At 39.7% G+C, this 23,415-nt stretch overlaps 1 protein-coding gene across 1 annotated transcript in view; it reads right to left on the bottom strand.

Annotated features, from left to right (window-relative positions):
* Nucleotides 1-311: 311 nt before the first annotated feature.
* The window catches only part of POC1B (POC1 centriolar protein B), a 689,402-nt gene continuing 666,298 nt past the window's right edge, over nucleotides 312-23,415 (bottom strand). Inside the window, exons 13-14 of the mRNA XM_053719233.1 lie at nucleotides 9,804-9,998; nucleotides 312-551 (exon numbers count right to left, since the gene is read on the bottom strand). Coding sequence (XP_053575208.1) covers nucleotides 423-551; nucleotides 9,804-9,998 — 324 coding nt within the window. The 3' untranslated portion in view covers nucleotides 312-422. The remainder of the gene's footprint in view (nucleotides 552-9,803; nucleotides 9,999-23,415) is intronic.

Genomic DNA, 23,415 nt, shown 5'->3' with positions numbered 1-23,415 from the left:
TGGAGGACGCAGTATGTTAAATTAGCATACTTACTATTGAACTGTGCTAAGATAAACAATGCCCTGAAGTGGGGGGAGAGCAGACTGAGGCCAGAACTAGAAAATACAGGGTGGGTGGTCTGCAAGCTAGAAATACAAAGAATGAAGGTATATAAAAGAGGGTGGAGCATATACAATTTGAAAAAAAAGAAGCATCAGGCTTTCAGCCAGTCTCTCTAAAAAAAATTCAGTTTTCTTTGGTGAGTGCTATTTGGGCAAAAAGATAAATAATATAATTAAATTAAATATAAAACCTTAAACTAAAGCCACTATTAAAACAATATTTTTTTAATAAAAAGAGAAATATATTTTACATGCAATACATTGCACAAAGCATGATTTAAACATAGATATAAATAAAAAATGAAGGACACTTTAAAGCTTTATAGGACTCTGGGCACATGTGTTTCTTCTTCATCGGACATCTGCTGCGATAGGTTTTGTTTATTTTCAAGACATTCTTTTAACTTATCTTCAGTTAATGTCAGGCGATGCTCCAAAATTGAAACCGTCTGTAAGAAAGGATAAAATACAACAATGAGTTGTTACTAAATTTAAAGGGACAGTGTACTGTCTCCCTTTTAATATCTTCCCAGTGATCCATTTTACCTGCTGGAGTGTATTAAATTCTTTAGATCCCACCTATACTGAAAATTGCAGTACTTAAAGGGACAGTCTACACCTTTGGCATATAGCCTCCCTTACCCCTTTCTATATCATGCAGCAGGAATGGTACAGAATATATTTTAAAATGAATATTGTTTCTGGCCACTTTGAAATGGCTGCCAAGCTCCCCCCACTTGTGAAATCAAAATCTCGGGTGCATATGGTGTCCATTCACAAAAAGCTCATTAGTTGAATTCATCAGACTGTCAATGCTATTCAGCAGAGTGTCTAGATGCAGCCCAGATTGTGATGCCATAAGTGGGAAGAGCTTAGCAGCACTTTTCAAAATGGCCAGAAACAAAATTCATTTTAAAATAAATGTTTTACTGTTCCTGCTGCATGATATAGAAAGGGTGCAGGAGGCTAAATGCAGCTTAATCTTAGGTAAGACTTTAAGACGACTAAGGTGTAGACAATCCCTTTAAATGAAACAGTGTACACCAATTTTCATATAACTACATGCAATAGACACTACTTTACAAAAAAATATGCACAGACACTGATCTAAACATCCAATATAAAACCTTTTAAAAACTTTTTTAGAAGCTCCCAGTTTAGCACTGTTGATGAGGTTAGGCTGGGATACCCAGTGAAATGGGATCGGAAAGCAGGAAGAGCAGACCCCTTCCCCTGCATATGAAAAACTTAATTTATGTAAAAACTTACCTGATAAATTAATTTCTTTCATATTAGCAAGAGTCCATGAGCTAGTGACGTATGGGATATACATTCCTACCAGGAGGGGCAAAGTTTCCCAAACCTCAAAATGCCTACAAATACACCCCTCACCACACCCACAAATCAGTTTAACGAATAGCCAAGAAGTGGGGTGATAAGAAAAAAGTGCGAAAGCATAAAAAATAAGGAAATGGAATAATTGTGCTTTATACAAAAAAATCATAACCACCACAAAAAGGGTGGGCCTCATGGACTCTTGCTAATATGAAAGAAATGAATTTATCAGGTAAGTTCTTACATAAATTATGTTTTCTTTCATGTAATTAGCAAGAGTCCATGAGCTAGTGACGTATGGGATAATGACTACCCAAGATGTGGATCTTTCCACGCAAGAGTCACTAGAGAGGGAGGGATAAAATAAAGACAGCCAATTCCGCTGAAAAATAATCCACACCCAAAATAAAGATTAAATTTTATAATGAAAAAAACTGAAAATATAAGCAGAAGATTCAAACTGAAACAGCTGCCTGAAGTACTTTTCTACCAAAAACAGCTTCAGAAGAAGAAAACACATCAAAATGGTAGAATTTAGTAAAAGTATGCAAAGAAGACCAAGTTGCTGCTTTGCAAATCTGATCAACCGAAGCTTCATTCCTAAACGCCCAGGAAGTAGAAACTGACCTAGTAGAATGAGCTGTAATCCTTTGAGGCGGAGTTTTACCCGACTCGACATAAGCATGATGAATTAAAGATTTCAACCAAGATGCCAAAGAAATGGCAGAGGCCTTCTGACCTTTCCTAGAACCGGAAAAGATAACAAATAGACTAGAAGTCTTTCGGAAAGTCTTAGTAGCTTCAACATAATATTTCAAAGCTCTAACTACATCCAAAGAATGCAATGATTTCTCCTTAGAATTCTTAGGATTAGGACATAATGAAGGAACCACAATTTCTCTACTAATGTTGTTGGAATTCACAACCTTAGGTAAAAATTCAAAAGAAGTTCGCAACACCGCCTTATCCTGGTGAAAAATCAGAAAAGGAGATTCACAAGAAAGAGCAGATAATTCAGAAACTCTTCTGGCAGAAGAGATAGCCAGAAGGAACAAAACTTTCCAAGAAAGTAATTTAATGTCCAATGAATGCATAGGTTCAAACGGAGGAGCTTGAAGAGCCCCCAGAACCAAATTCAAACTCCAAGGAGGAGAAATTGACTTAATGACAGGTTTTATACGAACCAAAGCTTGTACAAAACAATTAATATCAGGAAGATTAGCAATCTTTCTGTGAAAAAGAACAGAAAGAGCAGAGATTTGTCCTTTCAAGGAACTTGCAGACAAACCTTTATCCAAACCATCCTAAAGAAACTGTAAAATTCTCGGAATTCTAAAAGAATGCCAGGAAAAATGACGAGAAAGACACCAAGAAATATAAGTCTTCCAGACTCTATAATATATCTCCCTAGATACAGATTTACGAGCCTGTAACATAGTATTAATCACAGAGTCAGAGAAACCTCTTTGACTAAGAATCAAGCGTTCAATCTCCATACCTTTAAATTTAAGGATTTGAGATCCTGATGGAAAAAAGGACCTTGCGACAGAAGGTCTGGTCTTAACGGAAGAGTCCACAGTTGGCAAGAAGCCATCCGGACAAGATCCGCATACCAAAACCTGTGAGGCCATGCTGGAGCTACCAGCAGAACAAACGAGCATTCCTTCAGAATCTTGGAGATTACTCTTGGAAGAAGAACTAGAGGCGGAAAGATATAGGCAGGATGATACTTCCAAGGAAGTGACAATGCATCCACTGCTTCCGCTTGAGGATCCCTGGATCTGGACAGATACCTGGGAAGTTTCTTGTTTAGATGAGAGGCCATCAGATCTATTTCTGGAAGTCCCCACATTTGAACAATCTGAAGAAATACCTCTTGGTGAAGAGACCATTCGCCCGGATGCAACGTTTGGCGACTGAGATAATCCGCTTCCCAATTGTCTATACCTGGGATATGAACCGCAGAAACTAGACAGGAGCTGGATTCCGCCCAAACCAGAATTCGAGATATTTCTTTCATAGCTAGAGGACTGTGAGTCCCTCCTTGATGATTGATGTATGCCACAGTTGTGACATTGTCTGTCTGAAAACAAATGAACGATTCTCTCTTTAGAAGAGGCCAAGACTGAAGAGCTCTGAAAATTTCACGGAGTTCCAAAATATTGATCGGTAATCTCACCTCCTGAGATTCCCAAACCCCTTGTGCCGTCAGAGACCCCCACACAGCTCCCCAACCTGTAAGACTTGCATCTGTTGAAATTACAGTCCAGGTCAGAAGAACAAAAGAAGCCCCCTGAACTAAACGATGGTGATCTGTCCACCACGTCAGAGAGTGTCGTACAATCGGTTTTAAAGATATTAATTGAGATATCTTTGTGTAATCCCTGCACCATTGGTTCAGCATACAGAGCTGAAGAGGTCGCATGTGAAAACGAGCAAAGGGGATCGCGTCCGATGCAGCAATCATAAGACCTAGAATTTCCATGCATAAGGCTACCGAAGGGAATGATTGTGACTGAAGGTTTCGACAAGCTAATATCAATTTTAGACGTCTCTTGTCTGTCAAAGATAGAGTCATGGACACTGAATCTATCTGGAAACCCAAAAAGGTTACCCTTGTCTGAGGAATCAATGAACTTTTTAGTAAATTGATCCTCCAACCATGATCTTGAAGAAACAACACAAGTCGATTCGTATGAGATTCTGCTAAATGTGAAGACTGAGCAAGTACCAAGATATCGTCCAAATAAGGAAATACCACAATACCCTGTTCTCTGATTACAGACAGAAGGGCACAGAGAACCTTTGTAAAAATTCTTGGAGCTGTTGCTAGGCCAAACGGCAGAGCCAGAAACTGGTAATGCTTGTCTAGGAAAGAGAATCTCAGAAACTGATAGTGATCTGGATGAATCGGAATATGCAGATATGCATCCTGTAAATCTATTGTAGACATATAATGCCCTTGCTGAACAAAAGGCAGGATAGTCCTTACAGTTACCATTTTGAATGTTGGTATCCTTACATAACGATTCAATATTTTTAGATCCAGAACTGGTCTGAAGGAATTCTCCTTCTTTGGTACAATGAAGAGATTTGAAGAAAACCCCAGCCCCTGTTCCAGAACTGGAACTGGCATAATTACTCCAGCTAACTCTAGATCTGAAACACATTTCAGAAATGCTTGAGACTTCGCTGGATTTACTGGGACACGGGAAAGAAAAAATCTCTTTGCAGGAGGTCTTATCTTGAAATCAATTCTGTACCCTTCTGAAACAATGTTCTGAATCCAAAGATTGTGAACGGAATTGATCCAAATTTATTTGAAAAAACGTAATCTGCCCCCTACCAGCTGAGCTGGAATGAGGGCCGCACCTTCATGTGGACTTAGGAGCTGGCTTTGATTTTCTAAAAGGCTTGGATTTATTCCAGACTGGAGATGGTTTCCAAACTGATACTGCTCCTGAGGATGAAGGATCAGGCTTTTGTTCCTTGTTGTGACGAAAGGAACGAAAACGATTATTAGACCTGAATTTACCTTTAGATTTTTTATCCTGTGGTAAAAAAGTTCCTTTCCCTCCAGTAACAGTTGAGATAATAGAATCCAACTGAGAACCAAATAATTTATTACCCTGGAAAGAAAGGGAAAGCAGAGTAGACTTAGAAGACATATCAGCATTCCAAGTTTTAAGCCATAAAGCTCTTCTAGCTAAAATAGCTAGAGACATATACCTGACATCAACTCTAATGATATCAAAGATGGCATCACAAATAAAATTATTAGCATGTTGAAGAAGAAAATTAATGCTATGAGAATTATGATCTGTTACTTGTTGCGCTAAAGCTTCCAACCAAAAAGTTGAAGCTGCAGCAACATCCGCCAAAGATATAGCAGGTCTAAGAAGATTACCTGAACACAAATAAGCTTTTCTTAGAAAGGATTCAATTTTCCTATCTAAAGGATCCTTAAAGGAAGTACCATCTGCCGTAGGAATAGTAGTACGCTTAGCAAGAGTAGAGACAGCCCCATCAACCTTAGGGATTTTGTCCCAAAACTGTAATCTGTCAGATGGCACAGGATATAATTGCTTAAAACGTTTAGAAGGAGTAAAAGAATTACCCAAATTATTCCATTCCCTGGAAATTACTTCAGAAATAGCACCAGGAACAGGAAAAACTTCTGGAATAACTACAGGAGATTTAAAAACCTTATCTAAACGTTTAGATTTAGTATCAAGAGGACCATAATCCTCAATTTCTAATGCAATTAGGACTTCTTTAAGTAAAGAACGAATAAATTCCATTTTAAATAAATATGAAGATTTATCAGCATCAACCTCTGAGACAGAATCCTCTGAACCAGAAGAACTATTATCAGAATCAGAATGATGATGTTCATTTAAAAATTCATCTGAACAATGAGAAGTTTTAAAAGACTTTTTATGTTTACTAGAAGGAGGAATAACAGACATAGCCTTCTTAATGGATTTAGAAACAAAATCTCTTATGTTATCAGGAGTATTAGATGTTGACGGAACAGCAACAGGTAATGGAACTTTACTAAAGGAAATATTATCTGCATTAACAAGTTTGTCATGACATTCAATACAAACAACAGCTGGAGGAACAGCTACCAAAAGTTTACAGCAGATACACTTAGCTTTGGTAGCTCCAGCACCAGGCAGCGATTTTCCAGAAGTATCTTCTGACTCAGTTGCAACGTGGGACATCTTGCAATATGTAATAGAAAAAACAACATATAAAGCAAAATTGAACAAATTCCTTAAAAGACAGTTTCAGGAATGGGAAAAAATGCCAGTGAACAAGCTTCTAGCAACCAGAAGCAATAAAAAATGAGACTTAAATAATGTGGAGACAAAAGTGACGCCCATATTTTTTTAGCGCCAAATAAGACGCCCACATTATTTGGCGCCTAAATGCTTTTGGCGCCAAAAATGACGCCACATCCGGAACGCCGACACTTTTGGCGCAAAAGAACGTAAAAAATGACGCAACTTCCGGCGACACGTATGACGCCGGAAACAGAAAAAAAAATTTGCGCCAAAAAAGTCCGCGCCAAGAATGACACAATAAAATGAAGCATTTTCAGCCCCCGCGAGCCTAACAGCCCACAGGGAAAAAGTCAAATTTTAAGGTAAGAAAAAAATGATTGATTCAAATGCATTATCCCAAATATGAAACTGACTGTCTGAAATAAGGAATGTTGAACATCCTGAGTCAAGGCAAATAAATGTTTGAATACATATATTTAGAACTTTATAAAAAAGTGCCCAACCATAGCTTAGAGTGTCACAGAAAATAAGACTTACTTACCCCAGGACACTCATCTACATGTTGTAGAAAGCCAAACCAGTACTGAAACGAAAATCAGCAGAGGTAAAGGTATATATATATAAGAGTATATCGTCGATCTGAAAAGGGAGGTAAGAGATGAATCTCTACGACCGATAACAGAGAACCTATGAAATAGACCCCGTAGAAGGAGATCATTGAATTCAAATAGGCAATACTCTCCTCACATCCCTCTGACATTCACTGCACGCTGAGAGGAAAACCGGGCTCCAACCTGCTGCGGAGCGCATATCAACGTAGAATCTAGCACAAACTTACTTCACCAAAGTTTGTAAAACTGATTTGTGGGTGTGGTGAGGGGTGTATTTGTAGGCATTTTGAGGTTTGGGAAACTTTGCCCCTCCTGGTAGGAATGTATATCCCATACGTCACTAGCTCATGGACTCTTGCTAATTACATGAAAGAAAGACAGATTACACAAACAGGAGTGAGCAGGAATCTGTAGACTTCAGTCTACATCTGATACGTTGTGGCTTGGTTAGAAGTCTGAAAATCAGCACAATGTTTTGAAAAAATAAGCAAAACTATACATTGTTACAAAAACTCTCCCAGATGGGATCTATTAATGGATCAGCTACAAAACATTTATTCAAAGAAAATAAAAATCTAGTGTACAATGTCCCTTTAAGTAGTGGTTATAGAAAAGCTATTTAAAAACATGAAGCTGGCAAAGATATTACACTTACCCAGTTGGGGTGGGGTAGAGAGAGATCTATAAAAATGTTCATTTTAAACTGACTGACTTTTGTGTAAACTAAGATAAGAAAAGGAAGCTATTGTGCATAAAATAAAGATAAGATAAGGCTGTATGTTTCCCCATTGAAATTGGTTGTGGTTTCAATGTGCAAAAACAGATATTTCACATAGAAAACTAAAGCAAGTTCACATACATTTTACACTCTGCAGTCACTCGAAACTCATTAGGGGAAACCAATTTTAAAGTACACTGTCCCTCTAGCAGATAAAATACTGATGGGTTGTTTTTTAATTACCTATATATTTATATGTGCTTAAAGAAATAATTGTAATATAGTGCAATCATTTTCTGAAAGGTAAACATAATGAGTAAACCATTTTAAACTATTTCTTTGAGGAAAAATATATCAGAGAGGTTTTGCATTCTCATTTCAATAATGAATCTATCAGGTTACATAACAGAATGGCATAAGACAGGCAACAATGTTTGGACTTGCCAATATATGCTTTATTAAACTGTATTGAACAATATTTGCATATCCAGAGATGCTAGCATTGCTGCCTAAATATTAAAAACGTGATACATTTCAAAATTGACTGCAGTTTGATGTACCCCTGTATCTTGTGACAGTCATCAGCCAATTACAGACTGATATACATATATTCAGTGAACTTTTGCACATGTTCTATAGTTGTTTTATTGATTTCAGATGTATATCACGACATGCCGGAAAATCAAATGTTAATATTAAAAAAAAAATACTTTTAAAATATTAAAAAGTGTCAATATAGTCACTGATAAAACTTGCCCTGCCATTCAGTTTCATAAGCAGTAATCACAATGTATTTGAATTACAACAGATTTATCTAACACATGTAAATTAATATTTCCCTTCCACAGTGAATAAAGGGGTTAATGCAAAAAAAAACTGTAATGTAAATTTAAGAGGTTTTAAAGGGTCATTGCATACAAGTTTCCAGTTAAAGGGACATTAAAGTAAATTTATGCATCAGAAATCGAAGGGATGGAAAGCTTGAAAATGAAAAGTGCATGAATGCATTTCAATTTTAAAAGAGGTATTTTTTGCAACATACGTCCATTAGTAAAAATGTTTCAAGTAAAAATTAGCACTGTTTCAGTGGCAAAAGCACATATGTTAAGTTTGACTAGTTGATCAGGATTCAAACACCAAGTCTGCTTAGAGAGATGGCCATGGTGTAAGACTTAAAGAAATATGAAACACATTTTTTCTTTCATGATTCAGATAGAGCATGCAATTTTAAGCTTAGGAGCTGGCCCATTTTTGATTCAGCATCTGGATAGCGTTTGCCAATAGGTGGCTAAATTTAGCCAGCAAGCTCAGCCCAGGTGCTTAACCAAAACTGGGCTGGCTCCTAAGTTTTACATTCCTGCTTTTCAAATAAAGATACTAAGAGAATGAATAATAATTGATAATAGGAGTAAATTAGAAAGTTGCTTAAAATTGCAGGCTGTATCCGAATCATAAAAGAAAAAAATGAGGGTTTTTATATCCCTTTATTTTGTAAATAATCCCAATGAACACACATACCGAATCAAGACACAGTTAAAACAGAAATGCTATTAAAACATAATTAAAAACAAAATACAGCATGTCTATGGGTCTGTCTCTTTTTCATGTATTTGTATCCTGACTACTTATGAGATTTTTATGCCCATGCTGTATTATGTTTTTATTGTTTAAGTTTTTTTTTTTTTAACAGTTGTATATATTTAATCAACTGCAAAAAAAGTAGCTAAAATGTTAAGCACATAGAAAAAGATACTATGATTTATTGTCATAATAAACAACTTCTGAAATTTAGAATCCAGGTGTTTTATTATATAAAGAGACACTGAACCCAAATTTTTTCTTTCGTGATTCAGATAGAGCATGCCATTTTAAGCAACTTTCTAATTTACTCCTATTATCATTTTTTTTCGTTCTTTTGCTATCTTTATTTGCTAAAGAAGGCATCTAAGCTATTTTTTGGTTTAGACCTATGGACAGCACTTGTTTATTGGTCGGTTAAATTTATCCACCAATCAGCAAGAACAACCCAGGTTGTTCACTAAAAATGGGCCGGCATCTAAACTTACATTCTTGCTTTTCAAATAAAGATACCAAGAGAATGAAGAAAATTTGATTGTAGGAGTAAATTAGAAATTTGCTTAAAATTGCATGCTATATCTGAATCGCGAAAGAAAAAATTTGGGTTCAGTGTCCCTTTAAGTATGAGATTATTTTTAGTTTATGCAGGAAAAATAAACAAACACTCACTTGTGTCAACAGACTTAGCTGATCCACAATTTGTTCCAAGGTTTTGTTTATTGAAGAGTTGAGAAGAACTTGTTCACCTGGAGTAGGCTTTTCTCTTGGACCGCTCCTCTTTGAGCTTCTTGGTAAAGGTGGTGAAGGGCAGAAAGGATATTTGTAATTTCTTGTATCTTTATTATAGCTGTGGAGTGTGTTTGTCTAGATTTAGGAGAAATAAGATGCACTCGTATGAATGGTGAAATTCTAAAAAAAAATATATTAACATTTTTTTAATGTATAGAAAAACAAAATCTCAAACTTAGTATTTTAAGAATTTTCAACATTATAAAAAAATACATCTATCTACACAGATATAGACACAAAGACGCACACGTAGGAGTGGAAAAAGTTACTTGTCCACCAAGTGTTGAGGATGGAAAAAAAAACTAATTTTTCCCCAGTCATGTGTGTCGGTCTAAACATTGGTTACATGGTCTAATGTTCATATTGAAAATGTTGTTAATGTTTTAAACTACAAAATAATATCGTAATCAGGAATGAATGTGGTTTATACACATTGTTAATTATTGGAGTTTGCGGGACCCCTCAGTTCTTCAGGGTGCCTTCTACATAACTACCCCACCATTTCATGCCAGATTTAGTTTATGGATAGGAAGACTAGCATTACTTCAGGGAGAACAAGAGAAAACAAGTTGTTTTAGAAAACAAGTTCACAAGACACAACAAAAGAAAAGGATAGGAAGATTGGCATTTATTTGACATTACTATAAGCATGAAAAAAACCCAATTTATTTGGTAAGGCATAAAACAAAATTTATGTTTATGATACATTTCTTTCTTTCCGGTTATGGAGAGTCCACAATGTCATTCAATTACTAGTGGGAATATTACTCCTGGCGAGCAGGAGGCGGCAAAGAGCACCACAGCAAAGCTGTTAAGTGTCACTCCCCTACCCATAATCCCCAGTCATTCGACCGAAGGGAAATGGAAAAAGAATAACACAAAGGTGTAGAAGTGCCTGAAGTTTAGTAAAAAATAACTGTGTTAATAAAGGGTGGGGTCGTGGAATCTCCATATACGGAAAGAAAGAAATTTATCAGGTAAGCATAAATTTTGTTTTCTTTCCTAAGATATGGAGAGTCCACAACATCATTCAATTACTAGTGGGAACCAATACCCAAGCTAGAGGACACAGAATGAACAGGGAGGGAGAACAAGACAGGCAGACCTAAACAGAAGGCACCACCGCTTGAAGAACCTTTCTCCCAAAAAACGCCTCAGCCAAGGCAAAAGTATCAAATTTGTAACATTTAAGCTGTTCCACAAAAGCTTCATCTTTGACAGTTCTAGTGGAATGAGCTGTAATTCTCTCAGGAGGCTGCTGTCCAGCAGTCTCATAAGCAAAACAAATCATACTTCTCAACCAGAGGGAAAGAGAAGTAGAAGTAGTCTTCTGACCCTTTCACTTTCCTGAGAAACAAACAGGGCAAAAGACAGGCAAAAATCCTTAGTTGCCTGTAGGTAGAATTTAAGAGCATGCACAACATCCAAGTTGTGCAACAGAAGTTCTTTATGAGAAGAAGGATTGGGACAAAGAGAAGAAACAACAATTTCCTGATTAATATTTCTATCCGAAACCACTTTAGTACGAAGAACCGCATCTCTGCATGAAAGATAAGATAAGGCGAATCGTACTGCAAAGCCAAGAGTTCCGAAACTCTCCAAGCAGAAGAGATAGCAATAAGAAACAAAACCTTCCAAGATAGCAACTTAATATCTATGGAATGCATTGGCTCAAATGGAGCCTGCTGCAAAACTTTAAGAATAAGATTAAGGCTCCAAGGAGGAGCAACAGGTTTAAACACAGGCCTGATTCTGACCAGGGCCTGACACAAAGATTGAACACCTGGCACATCCGCCAGACACTTGTGTAACAAAATAGATAATGCAGAAATCTGACCTTTCAGAGAACTGACTGAAAACCCTTTCTCCAGACCTTCCTGGAGAAAAGACAACATTCTAGGAATCCTGACCCTACTACAAGAGTAGCCCTTAGATTCACACCAATAAAGGTACTTGCCGAGATGCCATCAGTTCCATCAGTTCCAACTTAGGCACCCCCCATTTGAGGGTTAACCTGGAGAACACCTCCGGACAACGAGCCCACTACCCGGGATGAAATGTCTGTCTGCTAGGGGAAATCCTCTTCCCAGTTGTCCACTCCAGGAATGTGGATGGCAGATAGACAACAATTGTGAGCTTCCGCCCACTGAATAATCTGTGCCACCTCCTTCATGGCTAAGGAACTCTGAGTTCCTCCCTGGTGGTTGAGATGTAAGCCACTGAGGTGGTGATGTCCGACTGAAACCTGATAAACCAGGCTAAGGACAATTGAGGCCAAGCCATCAGAGCATTGTAAATCACTCTCAACTCCAAAATGTTTATGGGTAGAGCAGACATCCCGAGTCCATAGTCCCTGCGCCTTTAACGAGTACCAGACTGCTCCCCAGCCGAGTAGGCTGGCGTCCGTGGTCACAATCACCCAGGAAGGTCTGCGGAAGCATGTGCCCTGAGACAGATGGTCCTGAGAAAGCCACCATGGGAGAGAGTCTCTTGTCGACTAGTCTAGATCTATCCTCTGAGACAGATCCAAATGGTCTCCGTTCCATTGTCTGAGCATGCATAATTGCAGAGCTCTCAAATTGAATCGAGCAAAGGGAATGATGTCCATGGAAGCGACCATCAGACCAATTACCACCATACATTGAGCCACTGATGGCCGAACAGTAGACTGAAGAGAGAGGCAATAGAAGAGAATTTGGAATTTTCTGACCTCCGTCAGAAAAATTTTCAGAGATAGGGAATCTATTATCGTCCCTAAGAAAACCACCCTTGTAGCTGGAACAAGGGATCTCTTTTCCAGATTCACTTTCCAACCGTGGGAATGTAAAAAAGACAACAAGATCTTTGTATCAGTTTGCTTGTTGAAAAGATGGTGCCTGAACCAATATGTCATCCAGGTATGGCACCACTGCAATTCCCCGAGACCTGATCACTGCCAAAAGAGACCCCAGAACCTTTGAGAAAATTTTGGGAGCTGTGGCAAGGCCAAACGGAAGAGCCACAAACTAAAAGTGTTTGTCTAGAAAGGCGAATCTCAGGAATTTGTGATGATCCCTATGGATGGGATCATTAAGATATGCGTCCTTCAGGTCTATGGTCATCATGAACTGACCCTCTTGGACCAAAGGAAGAATGGAACAAATGGTTTCCAACTTGTAGAGGCACTTTAGGTCTAAAATAGGTCGAAAAGTTCTCTCTTTTTAGGGAACCATGAACAGATTTGAATAGAATCCTAGACCCTGTTTTCCCTTACTGGAACTGGACCAATCATTCCCAGGGAGGAAAGGTCCTGAACATAGTTCAAGAATGCCTCTCTTTATACCTGGTCTGCAGATACTCTTGAGAGGTAGAATCTGCCCCTGGGAACGAAAGTTTTAAATTCTATTTTGTAACCTGGAGAAACTATGTCTACAGCCCAGGGAAAGTCTGCCACCCACTTGATCTGAACCCGGACCAGGGGCCGACACTCAATGCTGACTTAGACTCAGCTGAGGGTTTCTTTGATTGCTTTCTCTTATTCCGAGACTGATTGGGCTTCCAAGAAGACTTGGACTGCTCCTGCTTGAAAGAGGGAGAGGAAGACTTTTGACCTTTGAAGTTACGAAAGGAACGAAAATGACTTTGAAGTCCTTTGAGTCTGTTCTTCTTGTCTAGCAGTAGAAAAGACCCTTTTCCAACTGTAATATCAGAAATTACAAGGTCTTCCCCTTGTAAGGAAGTGCCAGAAGCTTGGATTTAGAGGTAACATCAGAAGACCAAGCATTTAGCCACAATACCCTGCGGGCTAGGACAGTGAAGCCAGACATCTTGGCTCCCAGTCTAATAACTTGCATGTTAGCATCAGAAATAAAGGAAATGGCTAGTTTGAGAGCCTTAAAGGGACACTGAACCCACATTTTTTCTTTTGTGATGCAGATAAAACATGACATTTTAAGCAACTTTCTAATTTACTCCCATTATCAAATTTTCTTAATTCTCTTGGTATCTTTATTTGAAATGCAAGAATGTAAGTTTAGATGCCGGCTCATTTTTGGTGAACAACCTGGGTTGTTCTTGCTGATTGGTGGATAAATTCATCCACCAATACAAATGTGCTATCCAGAGGTCTGAACAAAAAAAAAACATAGATGCCTTCTTTTTCAAATAAAGATAGCAAGAGAATTAAGAAAAATTGATAATAGGAGTAAAAAAAGAAAGTTGCTAAAAATTGCATGCTCTACCTGAATAACGAAAGAAAAAATTTGGGTTCAGTGTCCCTTTAAGCTTATCTTGTATCTCCTCCAACAGAGTCTCTACTAAAATTTATTCAGACAGGGCGTTGCACCAATAAGATGCCGCACTTGCTACTGTGGCAATACAAACTACAGGTTGCCATTGAAGACCTTGATGAACATACATCTTCTTCAAATAAGCTTCCAGGTTTTGTCCATGAAATCCTTAAAGGGGCAGCTATCCTCTATAGGGATCGTAGTTCTCTTAGGCAGAGTAGAAATAGCTCCTTCTACTTTAGGCACCATGTACCAAGAATCTTTAATGGAGTCAGCAACAGGAAACATCTTTTTAAATACGGGAGACAGGGAGAAAGGAATCCCTGGCTTCTCCCATTCCTGTGAAATAATCTCTGTCACACAGTGTGGGACAGGAAAAACTTCCCCAGAGGAAGGAACATCATAGTATTTATTAAGTTTACTAGACTTCTTAGGGTTGACAATGACAGAAGTATCGTCCAAAGTAGCCTATACCTCCTTTAACAGTACACAAAGGTGTTCAAGCTTAAATCTGAAGTTTACTTCTTCAGTATCAGATGAAGGAATAATACTGTCCAAATCTGAGATTTCACCCTCAGAGGCTACCGGCGTATCCTCCTCATCAGGCTTATGAGGGAGGACAAACCTTACTATCTGAATGTCTAATTTTCCTCTTGCGGCTGAGGCTGAGAGGAACTGCAGGGCATTGTATGTGACGCCATAGAGGCTTGGGAATATTGAGGAGAAAGCTGTGGCATTGCAGCATCATCCTGAGAGACATTGGGCTCAGAGGGCAACAATGTATCTTTAAATTGAAGTGTTCTAGCTAAGCATGCAGCACAGAATTGCATAGGCAAAACAAGTTGTGCCTCTAGGCATAACAAGCATTTGTCAAAAAACACAGAGTCTTGGTCCATATCCATAATACTAAATAAAAAATTCCCCAAATTGTTGAAATGTTTTAAATACACTGTCACTTTAAGAATTTTTAAAGGGACACTGAACCCAAATTTTTTCTTTTGTGATTCAGCATGCAATTTTAAGCAACTTTCTAATTTACTCCTATTAGCAATTTTTATTTGTTCTCTTGCTATCTTTATTTGAAAAAGAAGGCATCTAAGTTTTTTGTTTGTTTCAGTACTCTGGATAGCATTTTTTTATTGGTGGATGAATTTATCCACCAATCAGCAAGGACAACCCAGGTTGTTCACCAAAAATGGGCCGGCATCTAAACTTAGATTCTTGCAGTTCAAATAAAGATACCAAGAGAATGAAGAAAATTTGATAATAGGAGTAAATTAGAAAGTTGCTTAAAATGTCATGCTCTATCTGAATCACAAAAGAAAAACAATGGGTACAGTGTCCCTTTAATACCACAATTTGGCTGCCAGAAGTCTCTAAAACGATCGTATAGTAGATCGACACTGAAGAGACTGAAATTCAATGATGCCGCTCCGTGAATAGCCGTCAGCAGAGAGAAGTCACATGACCAGCAGAGAGAGGAAACTATGCAGCATGTAAAAGGCGCGCATTTCCCTCTGCCTACAACATAAGATGCAAGTAGCTGAAGCTGGTTTCAAACTCAAGCAGTTTGTCAGTTAGCATGTTCTAGCTAAGCAAGCAAAGAAAACCAACTGCCAAATTTTAAGTTTATACATACATCCCTGTATAAAACATAAGCCACACACATACCAAAAGTATTTCATCAAAATTAGCCCAGAGGAAAAACATCCCAATAAAGGGAAAATTAACCCCTAGTCTCAACATACATAATGTGCCTCAATTACTGTTGGGAATATCAATCCTTGCCAGCAGGAGGAGGCAAAGAGCACCACAGCCAAGCTGTTAAGTATCACTCCCCTTCCCACAAACCCCAGTCATTCGACCGAAGGTAAATAGAGTATAAAGGAGTAACACAAGGTGTAGAGGTGCCTGAGGTTTAGCTAAAAACTGTCTAAAAATAAAGGACGGGGCTGTGGAATCTCCATATACGGAAATAAATAAATTTATCAGGTAAGCATAAATTTTGTTTTCTTTCCTAAGATATTGTGAGTCCACGGCATCCTCAATTACTGTTGGGAACCAATACCCAAGTTAGAGTACACAGAGGACTAGGGAGGGACAAGACAGGTAGACCTAAACAGAAAGCACCACCTCTTGAAGAACCTTCCACCCAAAAGAAGCCTCAGCTGAGGCAAAAGTATCACATTTGGAAAAAGTATGATGAGAAGACCAAGTTGCCGCCTTGCAAATCTGTTCCACAGAAGCTTCATTCTTGAAAGCCTAGAAAGAAGAGACAGCCCTAGTGGAATGAGCTTTAATTCCCTAAGGAGCAGTCTCATAAGCCAAACTAGTTATACTTCTCAACCAGAGAGAAAGAGAAGTAGCAGTAGCTTTCTAACCTTTACGTTTCCCAGAGAAACAAACAGGGTGAAAATCCTTAGTCGCCGGTAGGTAGAATTTCAGAGCACGCACAACATCCAGGTTGTACAACAAACGTTCCTTATGAGAAGGAGGATTAGGACATAGAGAAGGAACACAATTTCCTGATTAATATTTCTATCCGAAACAACTTCATCAAGAAAACCAAACTTAGTACGAAGAACCACCTTATCAACATGAAAGATAAGGTAAGGCGAATCACACTGTAAATACAAGAGTTCAGAGAAATAGCAATAAGAAACAAAACCTTCCAAGAGGCTCAAACGGAGCATCGGCTCAAACGGAGCCTGCTGCAAAACTCTAAGAACAAGGTTAAGGTTCAAAGGATGAGCAACTGACTTAAACACAGGCCTAATTCTGACCAAGGTCTGACAAAAAGATTGCACATCTGGCACATCCGCCAGACGCTTATGTAGCAAAACAGATAAGGCAGAAATCTTAACCTTCAGGGTACTTACCGACAAACCCTTCTCCAGACCTTCCTGGAGAAAAGACAAAATCCTAGCAATTCTGACCCTACTCCAAGAGTAGCCTTTGGATTCACACCGATAAAGAGATTTACGCCATATCTTATGGTAAATCTTCCTAGTAACAGGCTTGTAAGCCTGAATCATGGTCTCAATGACAGGCTCAGAAAACCCATGCTTAGACAGAACTAAGCGTTCAATCTCCAAGCAGTCAGCTTCAGAGAAACAAGATTTGGATGAAGAAAGGGACCCTGAAGTAGAAGGTCCTTCCTCAGAGGTAGTCTCCAAGGTGGCAGAGACGACATTTCCACTAGGTCTGCATACCAGATCCTACGAGGCCATGCAGGAGCTATTAGAATCACTGACACTCTCTCCTGGTTGATACGAGCAATGACTCGTAGAAGGAGAGCAACAGGTATGCCAGCCGAAATCCCAAGGGACTGCCAGAGCATCTATCAGAACAGCCTGAGGATCCCTTGACCTCAAACTGTACCTCGGGAGCTTGGCATTCTGTCGAGACGCCATCAGATCCAGCTCTGGCATCCCCCATCTGAGGGTCAAACTGGAGAACACCTCCGGATGGAGATCCCACTCCCCGGGATGAAAGTTCTGTCTGCTCAGAAAATCCGCTTCCCAGTTGTCAACTCCTGGAATGTGGATGGCAGACAGACAGCAATTGTGAGCTTCCACCCACTGAATAATTTGAGCCACCTCTTTAATGGGTAAGGAACTCTGAGTTCCTCCCTGGTGGTTGAAGTAAGCCACTGAGGTTATGTCAGCGCTGCGGAATCTGTTGGCGCTCTACAAATAACTGATAATAAATAAAAAAAAATGTTGTCTGACTGGAACCTGATAAACCGGGCTAAAGACAACTGAGGCCAAGCCATCAGAGAATTGAAAATCACTCTCAACTCCAAGATGTTTTTAGGGAGAGCAGACTCCTCTCGAGTCCCTGCGCCTTTAACAAGTCCCAGACTGCTACCCAGCCCAGCAAGCTGGCGTCCGTGGTCACAATTACCCAGGAAGGTCTCTGAAAGCATGCTCCCTGAGAGAGATGTTCCTGAGAAAGCCACCACGGGAGAGAGTCTCTTGTTGACTGATCTAGATCTATCCTCTGAGACAGATCTGCATAGTCCCCGTTCCATTGCCTGAGCATGCATAACTGCAGAGCTCTCAAATGGAATCGAGCAAAGTGAATGATGTCCATGGATGAAACCATTAGACCAATTAACTCCATACATTGAGCCACTGATGGCTGAACAGTATACTGTAGAGTGAGGCAAGAGGAAAGGAATTTGGCTTTTCTGACCTCCGTCAGAAATATTTTCATTGACAGGGAATCTATTATGGTCCCTAAGAAAACTATCCTTGTAACTGGAACAAGGGAACTCTTTTCCAGATTCACTTTCCATCCTTGGGAATGTAGAAAAGACGGCGCCTGAACCACAATGTCGTCCATATAAGGCGCCACTGCAATTCCCCGGGACCGGATCACTGCCAAGAGAGCCCCCAGAACCTTTGAGAAAATTATGTGAGCTGTGGCAAGGCCAAACTGAAGAGCTACAAACTGAGTGTTTGTCCAGAAAGGCAAATCTCAGAAATTTGTGATGATCCATGTGAATGGGAACATGAAGGTACGCATCCTTCAGGTCTATGGTCGTCGTGAACTGACCCTCTTGGATCAAGGGAAGAATGGAACGTATAGTTTCCATCTTGAAGGACAATACTCTGAGAAATTTGTTTAGACACTTCAGATCCAAAATAGGTCGGAAAGTTCCTTCTTTTTTGGGAACCACAAAGAGATTGGAATAGAACCCTAGACCCTGTTCCTGTACTGGGACTGGAACTATCACTCCCAGGGAGGAAAGATCCTGTACACATTTCAAGAATGCCTCTCTTTTTATCTGGTCTGCAGATAATCTTGAGAGGTGGAACCTGCCCCTGGGAGGAAAAGTCTTGAATTCCAATTTGTAGCCCAGAGATACTATGTCCACAGCCCAATGATCTGGGACATCTCGTATCCAGGCTTGAGAGAACCGAGAGAGTCTGCCCCCCGACCTGATCCGATCCCAGATCGGGGGCAAACCCTTCATGCTGATTTAGATTCAGCTGCAGGTTTCTTAGATTGCTTCCCCTTATTCCAAGACTGACTGGGCTTCTAAGACTACTTGGACTGTTCCTGCTTAGAAGAAGAAGGGGAAGACTTTCCTCTGAAGTTACGAAAGGAACGGAAATTAGGCTGAGGTCCTTTCTATCTATTCCTCTTATCTTGAGGGAGAAAAGACGACTTGGACTGTTCCTGCTTGGAAGAAGAAGGGGAAGACTTTCCTCTGAAGTTACAAAAGGAACGAAAATTAGGCTGAGGTCCTTTCTATCTATTCCTCTTATCTTAAAGGAAAAAAGACCCTTTACCGCCTGTGATATCAGAAATAATCTCTGTCAGACCTGGTCCAAACAAGGTCTTACCCTTGTAAGGAATTGCCAGAAGTTTGGATTTAGATGAAACATCCGCTGACAAGATTTTAGCCACTGAAGGTCTGTGTGCTAGTAAAGCAAAACCAGATATTTTGGCTCCCAACTTAATAACCTGCAATGAAGCTTCAGTAATAAATTAATTTGCTAACTTAAGAGCCTTAATCCTGTTCTGGATCTCATCTAAGGGAGTCTCTACCTGAAGAGACTCAGACAAGGCATCGAACCAATAGGAGGCTGCACTTGTCACAGCAGCAATACACACTGCCGGTTGCCATTGGAGACCTTAATGAACATACTTTTTTTCAAATAAGCCTCAAGCTTTTTGTCCATTGGGTCCTTGAAGGAACAGCTATCCTCAATAGGAATAGTAGTTCTCTTGGCCAGAGTAGAAATAGCCCCTTCCATTTTGGGCACCTTTTGCCACGACTTAAAGGAGTCAGCCACAGGAAACATCTTTTTAAAGACCGGAGACGGAGAAAAATTCCAGGTCTCTCCCATTCCTGTGCAATAATATCCGTAGCATGGTCTGGCACAGGAAATACCTCCATAGGGGAAGGAACATCAAAGTATTTATTGAGTTTACTGGGTTTCTTAGGGTTGACAACGACAGAGGTATTGGAGTTGTCCAGAGTAGCCAAAATCTCCTTTAGCAGGACACAGAGTTGTTCAAACTTAAATCTGAAGGATACAACTTCAACATCAGATGAAGGAATTACAATGTCTGAATCTGAGATTTCACCATCAGAGGCTACTGACGTATCTTCCTCATCTGACTTATGAGAAAGAGCAACCTGTGTAGCCAAAACTGAAGCAGACACCTTACTATCTGAGTCTTTAACTTTCCTCTTGCATTTTACCTGAAGCATGGGAATGGCAGCTAAAGCCTCAGATACCACAGAAGATATCTGGGCGGCAATCTCCAGGAGATTGAGAGGAACCGCAGGGCACTGCATGTGATGCCACTCAGGCTTGAGGAGAAAGCTGTGGCAAAACCTGAACAGCATCATCCTGAGAAACATTTGGCTTAGGCACAAAAAGCTTATCTTTATTTTTTAAAGTTTTGTCTATGCAAGAGGAACAACATTGCATAGGTGGCAACACTTGACTATCCAAGCAAAGACTACATAAGTCCATAACATTGGGATCCTGATCCATTATGTATGAAAAAGCTTAGCCAATTAATAAAAAAAAAAATTCTTTTTTAAATACTGTTCCTTTAAATTTGATTGCAGTGAAAACAATGTATTTACAACATAAACCGCTACAAAGAAAAAAGTTTGCTTAAGTCAAAATCTCTATTTTGATGACCCTGCCTAACAAGTACCTCCACACCTCAGTCTATGACTGAAGTGCTTACCTGCCCCCTCGAAGTAAGACGGACTGCCAGATACCCTTGCCGGGCTCCTGAGGAAAACCACGCTCTCAGACTAGAAGTGCAACTACTACTTTTTCAGCGCCTGCACAAACTATCCCGGAACAGCCAGGGATCATGTGACCGGATTCTGAGTTGCACCACTAGTTGCTAAAGGCACGCTTCCAGCCGGAAGAGAGGGGACCAAAATGAAAACGTTTCCTGTAGCACTCAGCTAAGGAAACGGATAGGTAATAAAAAGACCCCCTATAATAAAATCTTACACAAGCTAAGTTCCTAGACAGAACCAAAGTAAAAAAGTGTCTTAATCTCAGTCAATAAAGTTAACCCTTATTCCAAAGAGTTTAACCCCTTGTCTCTCTCACATGCAAAGTGCCTGCTTCTACCCAATTACCCCTTCTCACAGGGTTCTATCCCCACAAATGCTTTGCAACTCAAGGATTTCATCCCTCTCATTGCCAATCTCCTCCCAGAAGACAAAAAAGGCACTTACCTGCATTTAGCTGTCCGGCAGGAGGACAGCCTACCCGGTATGTGAGGATGCCACTTCTCACAGAGACCTGTAGAGAAAAAGAGAGAACAGAGTAAACCTACTCTGGCTTTCTAATTAAGGGCAGCAACAGGGTTAGAAAAACACAGCAAGGCCCACCACACAAGTTCCTAGCTACTTTAAAGCCACCACTACTCTACTGAAGAGATTAATGTGGACTACAGCTATACTCAGAACACAGGAAAGATGATAGCAAACCTACTATGACTTTCAAAATAATAAAATCTTGCTTGTAGCAAAGCAATCCGATTTTCTTTAGACACCAAAACTTTACCTCCTCCTTGCATCAAAGGCAAAAAGAATGACTGGGGTATGTGGGAAGGGGAGTGATACTTAACAGCTTGGCTGTGGTGCTCTTTGCCTCCTCCTGCTGGCCAGGAGTGATATTCCCAACAGTAATTGAGGACGCCGTGGACTCACCATATCTTAGTAAAGAAAAGGAATTAATTTCTTCAGACACCAAACTTCACCTCCTCCATTGACAGAGGCAAAGAGAATGACTGGGATTATGGGTAGGGGAGTGACACTTAACAGCTTTGCTGTGGTGCTCCTTGCCTCTTTCTGCTGGCCAGGAGTGATATTCCCACTAGTAATTGAATGACGTTGTGGACTCTCCATATTTTAGGAAATAAATCTTGTTTTCCCTGATAAGATCATAGTATTAGTTTTTTTTTTTGCATAAGGTCAGGGCACAAAAGGTCAGGGCACAAAATGTCAAGTCCTGGCCAGGACAAATTGTTACATGCCACTTCCAATCCCACCCACATCACACCCACTACTTCACCCCCTCTTTGTATATATTTAGCCATTGTGAAACATTTTGTAATATTGTTATAATTTTATACCATAACAAATTAAATAATGCTACATACAGTAATAACAAAAAAGTTAATATCAGATAGAAACATCAACTAGAGGTTCTGGGGAAGAAAACAGCTGGATAGAGAAAGTTGAACTGAGAGAATACAGAGAGTGCTGACAATCATGGAAGGTCATAACAGACCTGGAAATTATTTTAAAAATAATTATCATCTCTTAACTATATTTCTTGACTCCCTCCTCTCTTCTTCTTTTTTTATCCTCTCTCTTCTTTTTCAGGCCATATCTCCTCTTTACACTCTTTCCCCATTCTCTCTTAACTCTACCTTCTTCACTTTCAGTTTTCATCTCCAATCTCACCTTATCTGCCCTGTTTACCTTCTCAGACATAACAGTCTAAGCACTAACGGGGTCCCTACAAGCCCTAGAGGAATAACATATCTTTGCACTTTCATTGCTATATAATATCCCTTTAGATAATAGTTTTAGCATATAGCCCCAAATGTGTGTTTGTCAGTGCTGCAATGGAAATGTACATTCTGAAAATACAATGTGCCAACTTTGCTACTTACAACATCCCACCAGATTTCAGACTCAACATTCACTAACTGTCACTCACCAATGGCTAGTGGAAATTTTGAGCACTGTTAAGGTTACTTTAAAGTTGTTTCTTTTAACTTTGGCGCTAATAGGAAAAGCACGTCTGTGTACCTATTGCTTATTGGCTGAACCGCCACTGCTTCAGTGGTGGATATATGGAGTATAACGTTGAAACAAAAGGAGGAGGCTAGGGACCGGTCCCCCGCATCACCAGTGGCAGGCCTGCAACTAACTCCCACTATGTATACTCTGAAGACTTCCCTATGACCAAACAGTAGCTCCCTGAAAGAAAAATGGGCCTCAAACTCTCCTCACAAACCACTGCAGCACCCCCTTCTTCACCTTCCTCCTGCAAAGGTAAAGACAAGACTATTTTCCAATAGGGTGGGAGGGGGATAAGGGCTCTTGGGGTTTTTAGATTTTTGCCTCCTCCTAGTGGTCAGGAGTATAATTCCCAGAAGTAATGGATCATGGACTCTCACCACCTTTATGAAAGAAAAATGTATTTTTAAGACCAGGT

Source organism: Bombina bombina, chromosome 6 (genome assembly GCF_027579735.1).
Source record: "Bombina bombina isolate aBomBom1 chromosome 6, aBomBom1.pri, whole genome shotgun sequence".
Taxonomy (NCBI): domain Eukaryota; kingdom Metazoa; phylum Chordata; class Amphibia; order Anura; family Bombinatoridae; genus Bombina; species Bombina bombina.
This window is presented reverse-complemented; position numbering and strand designations above follow the sequence as displayed.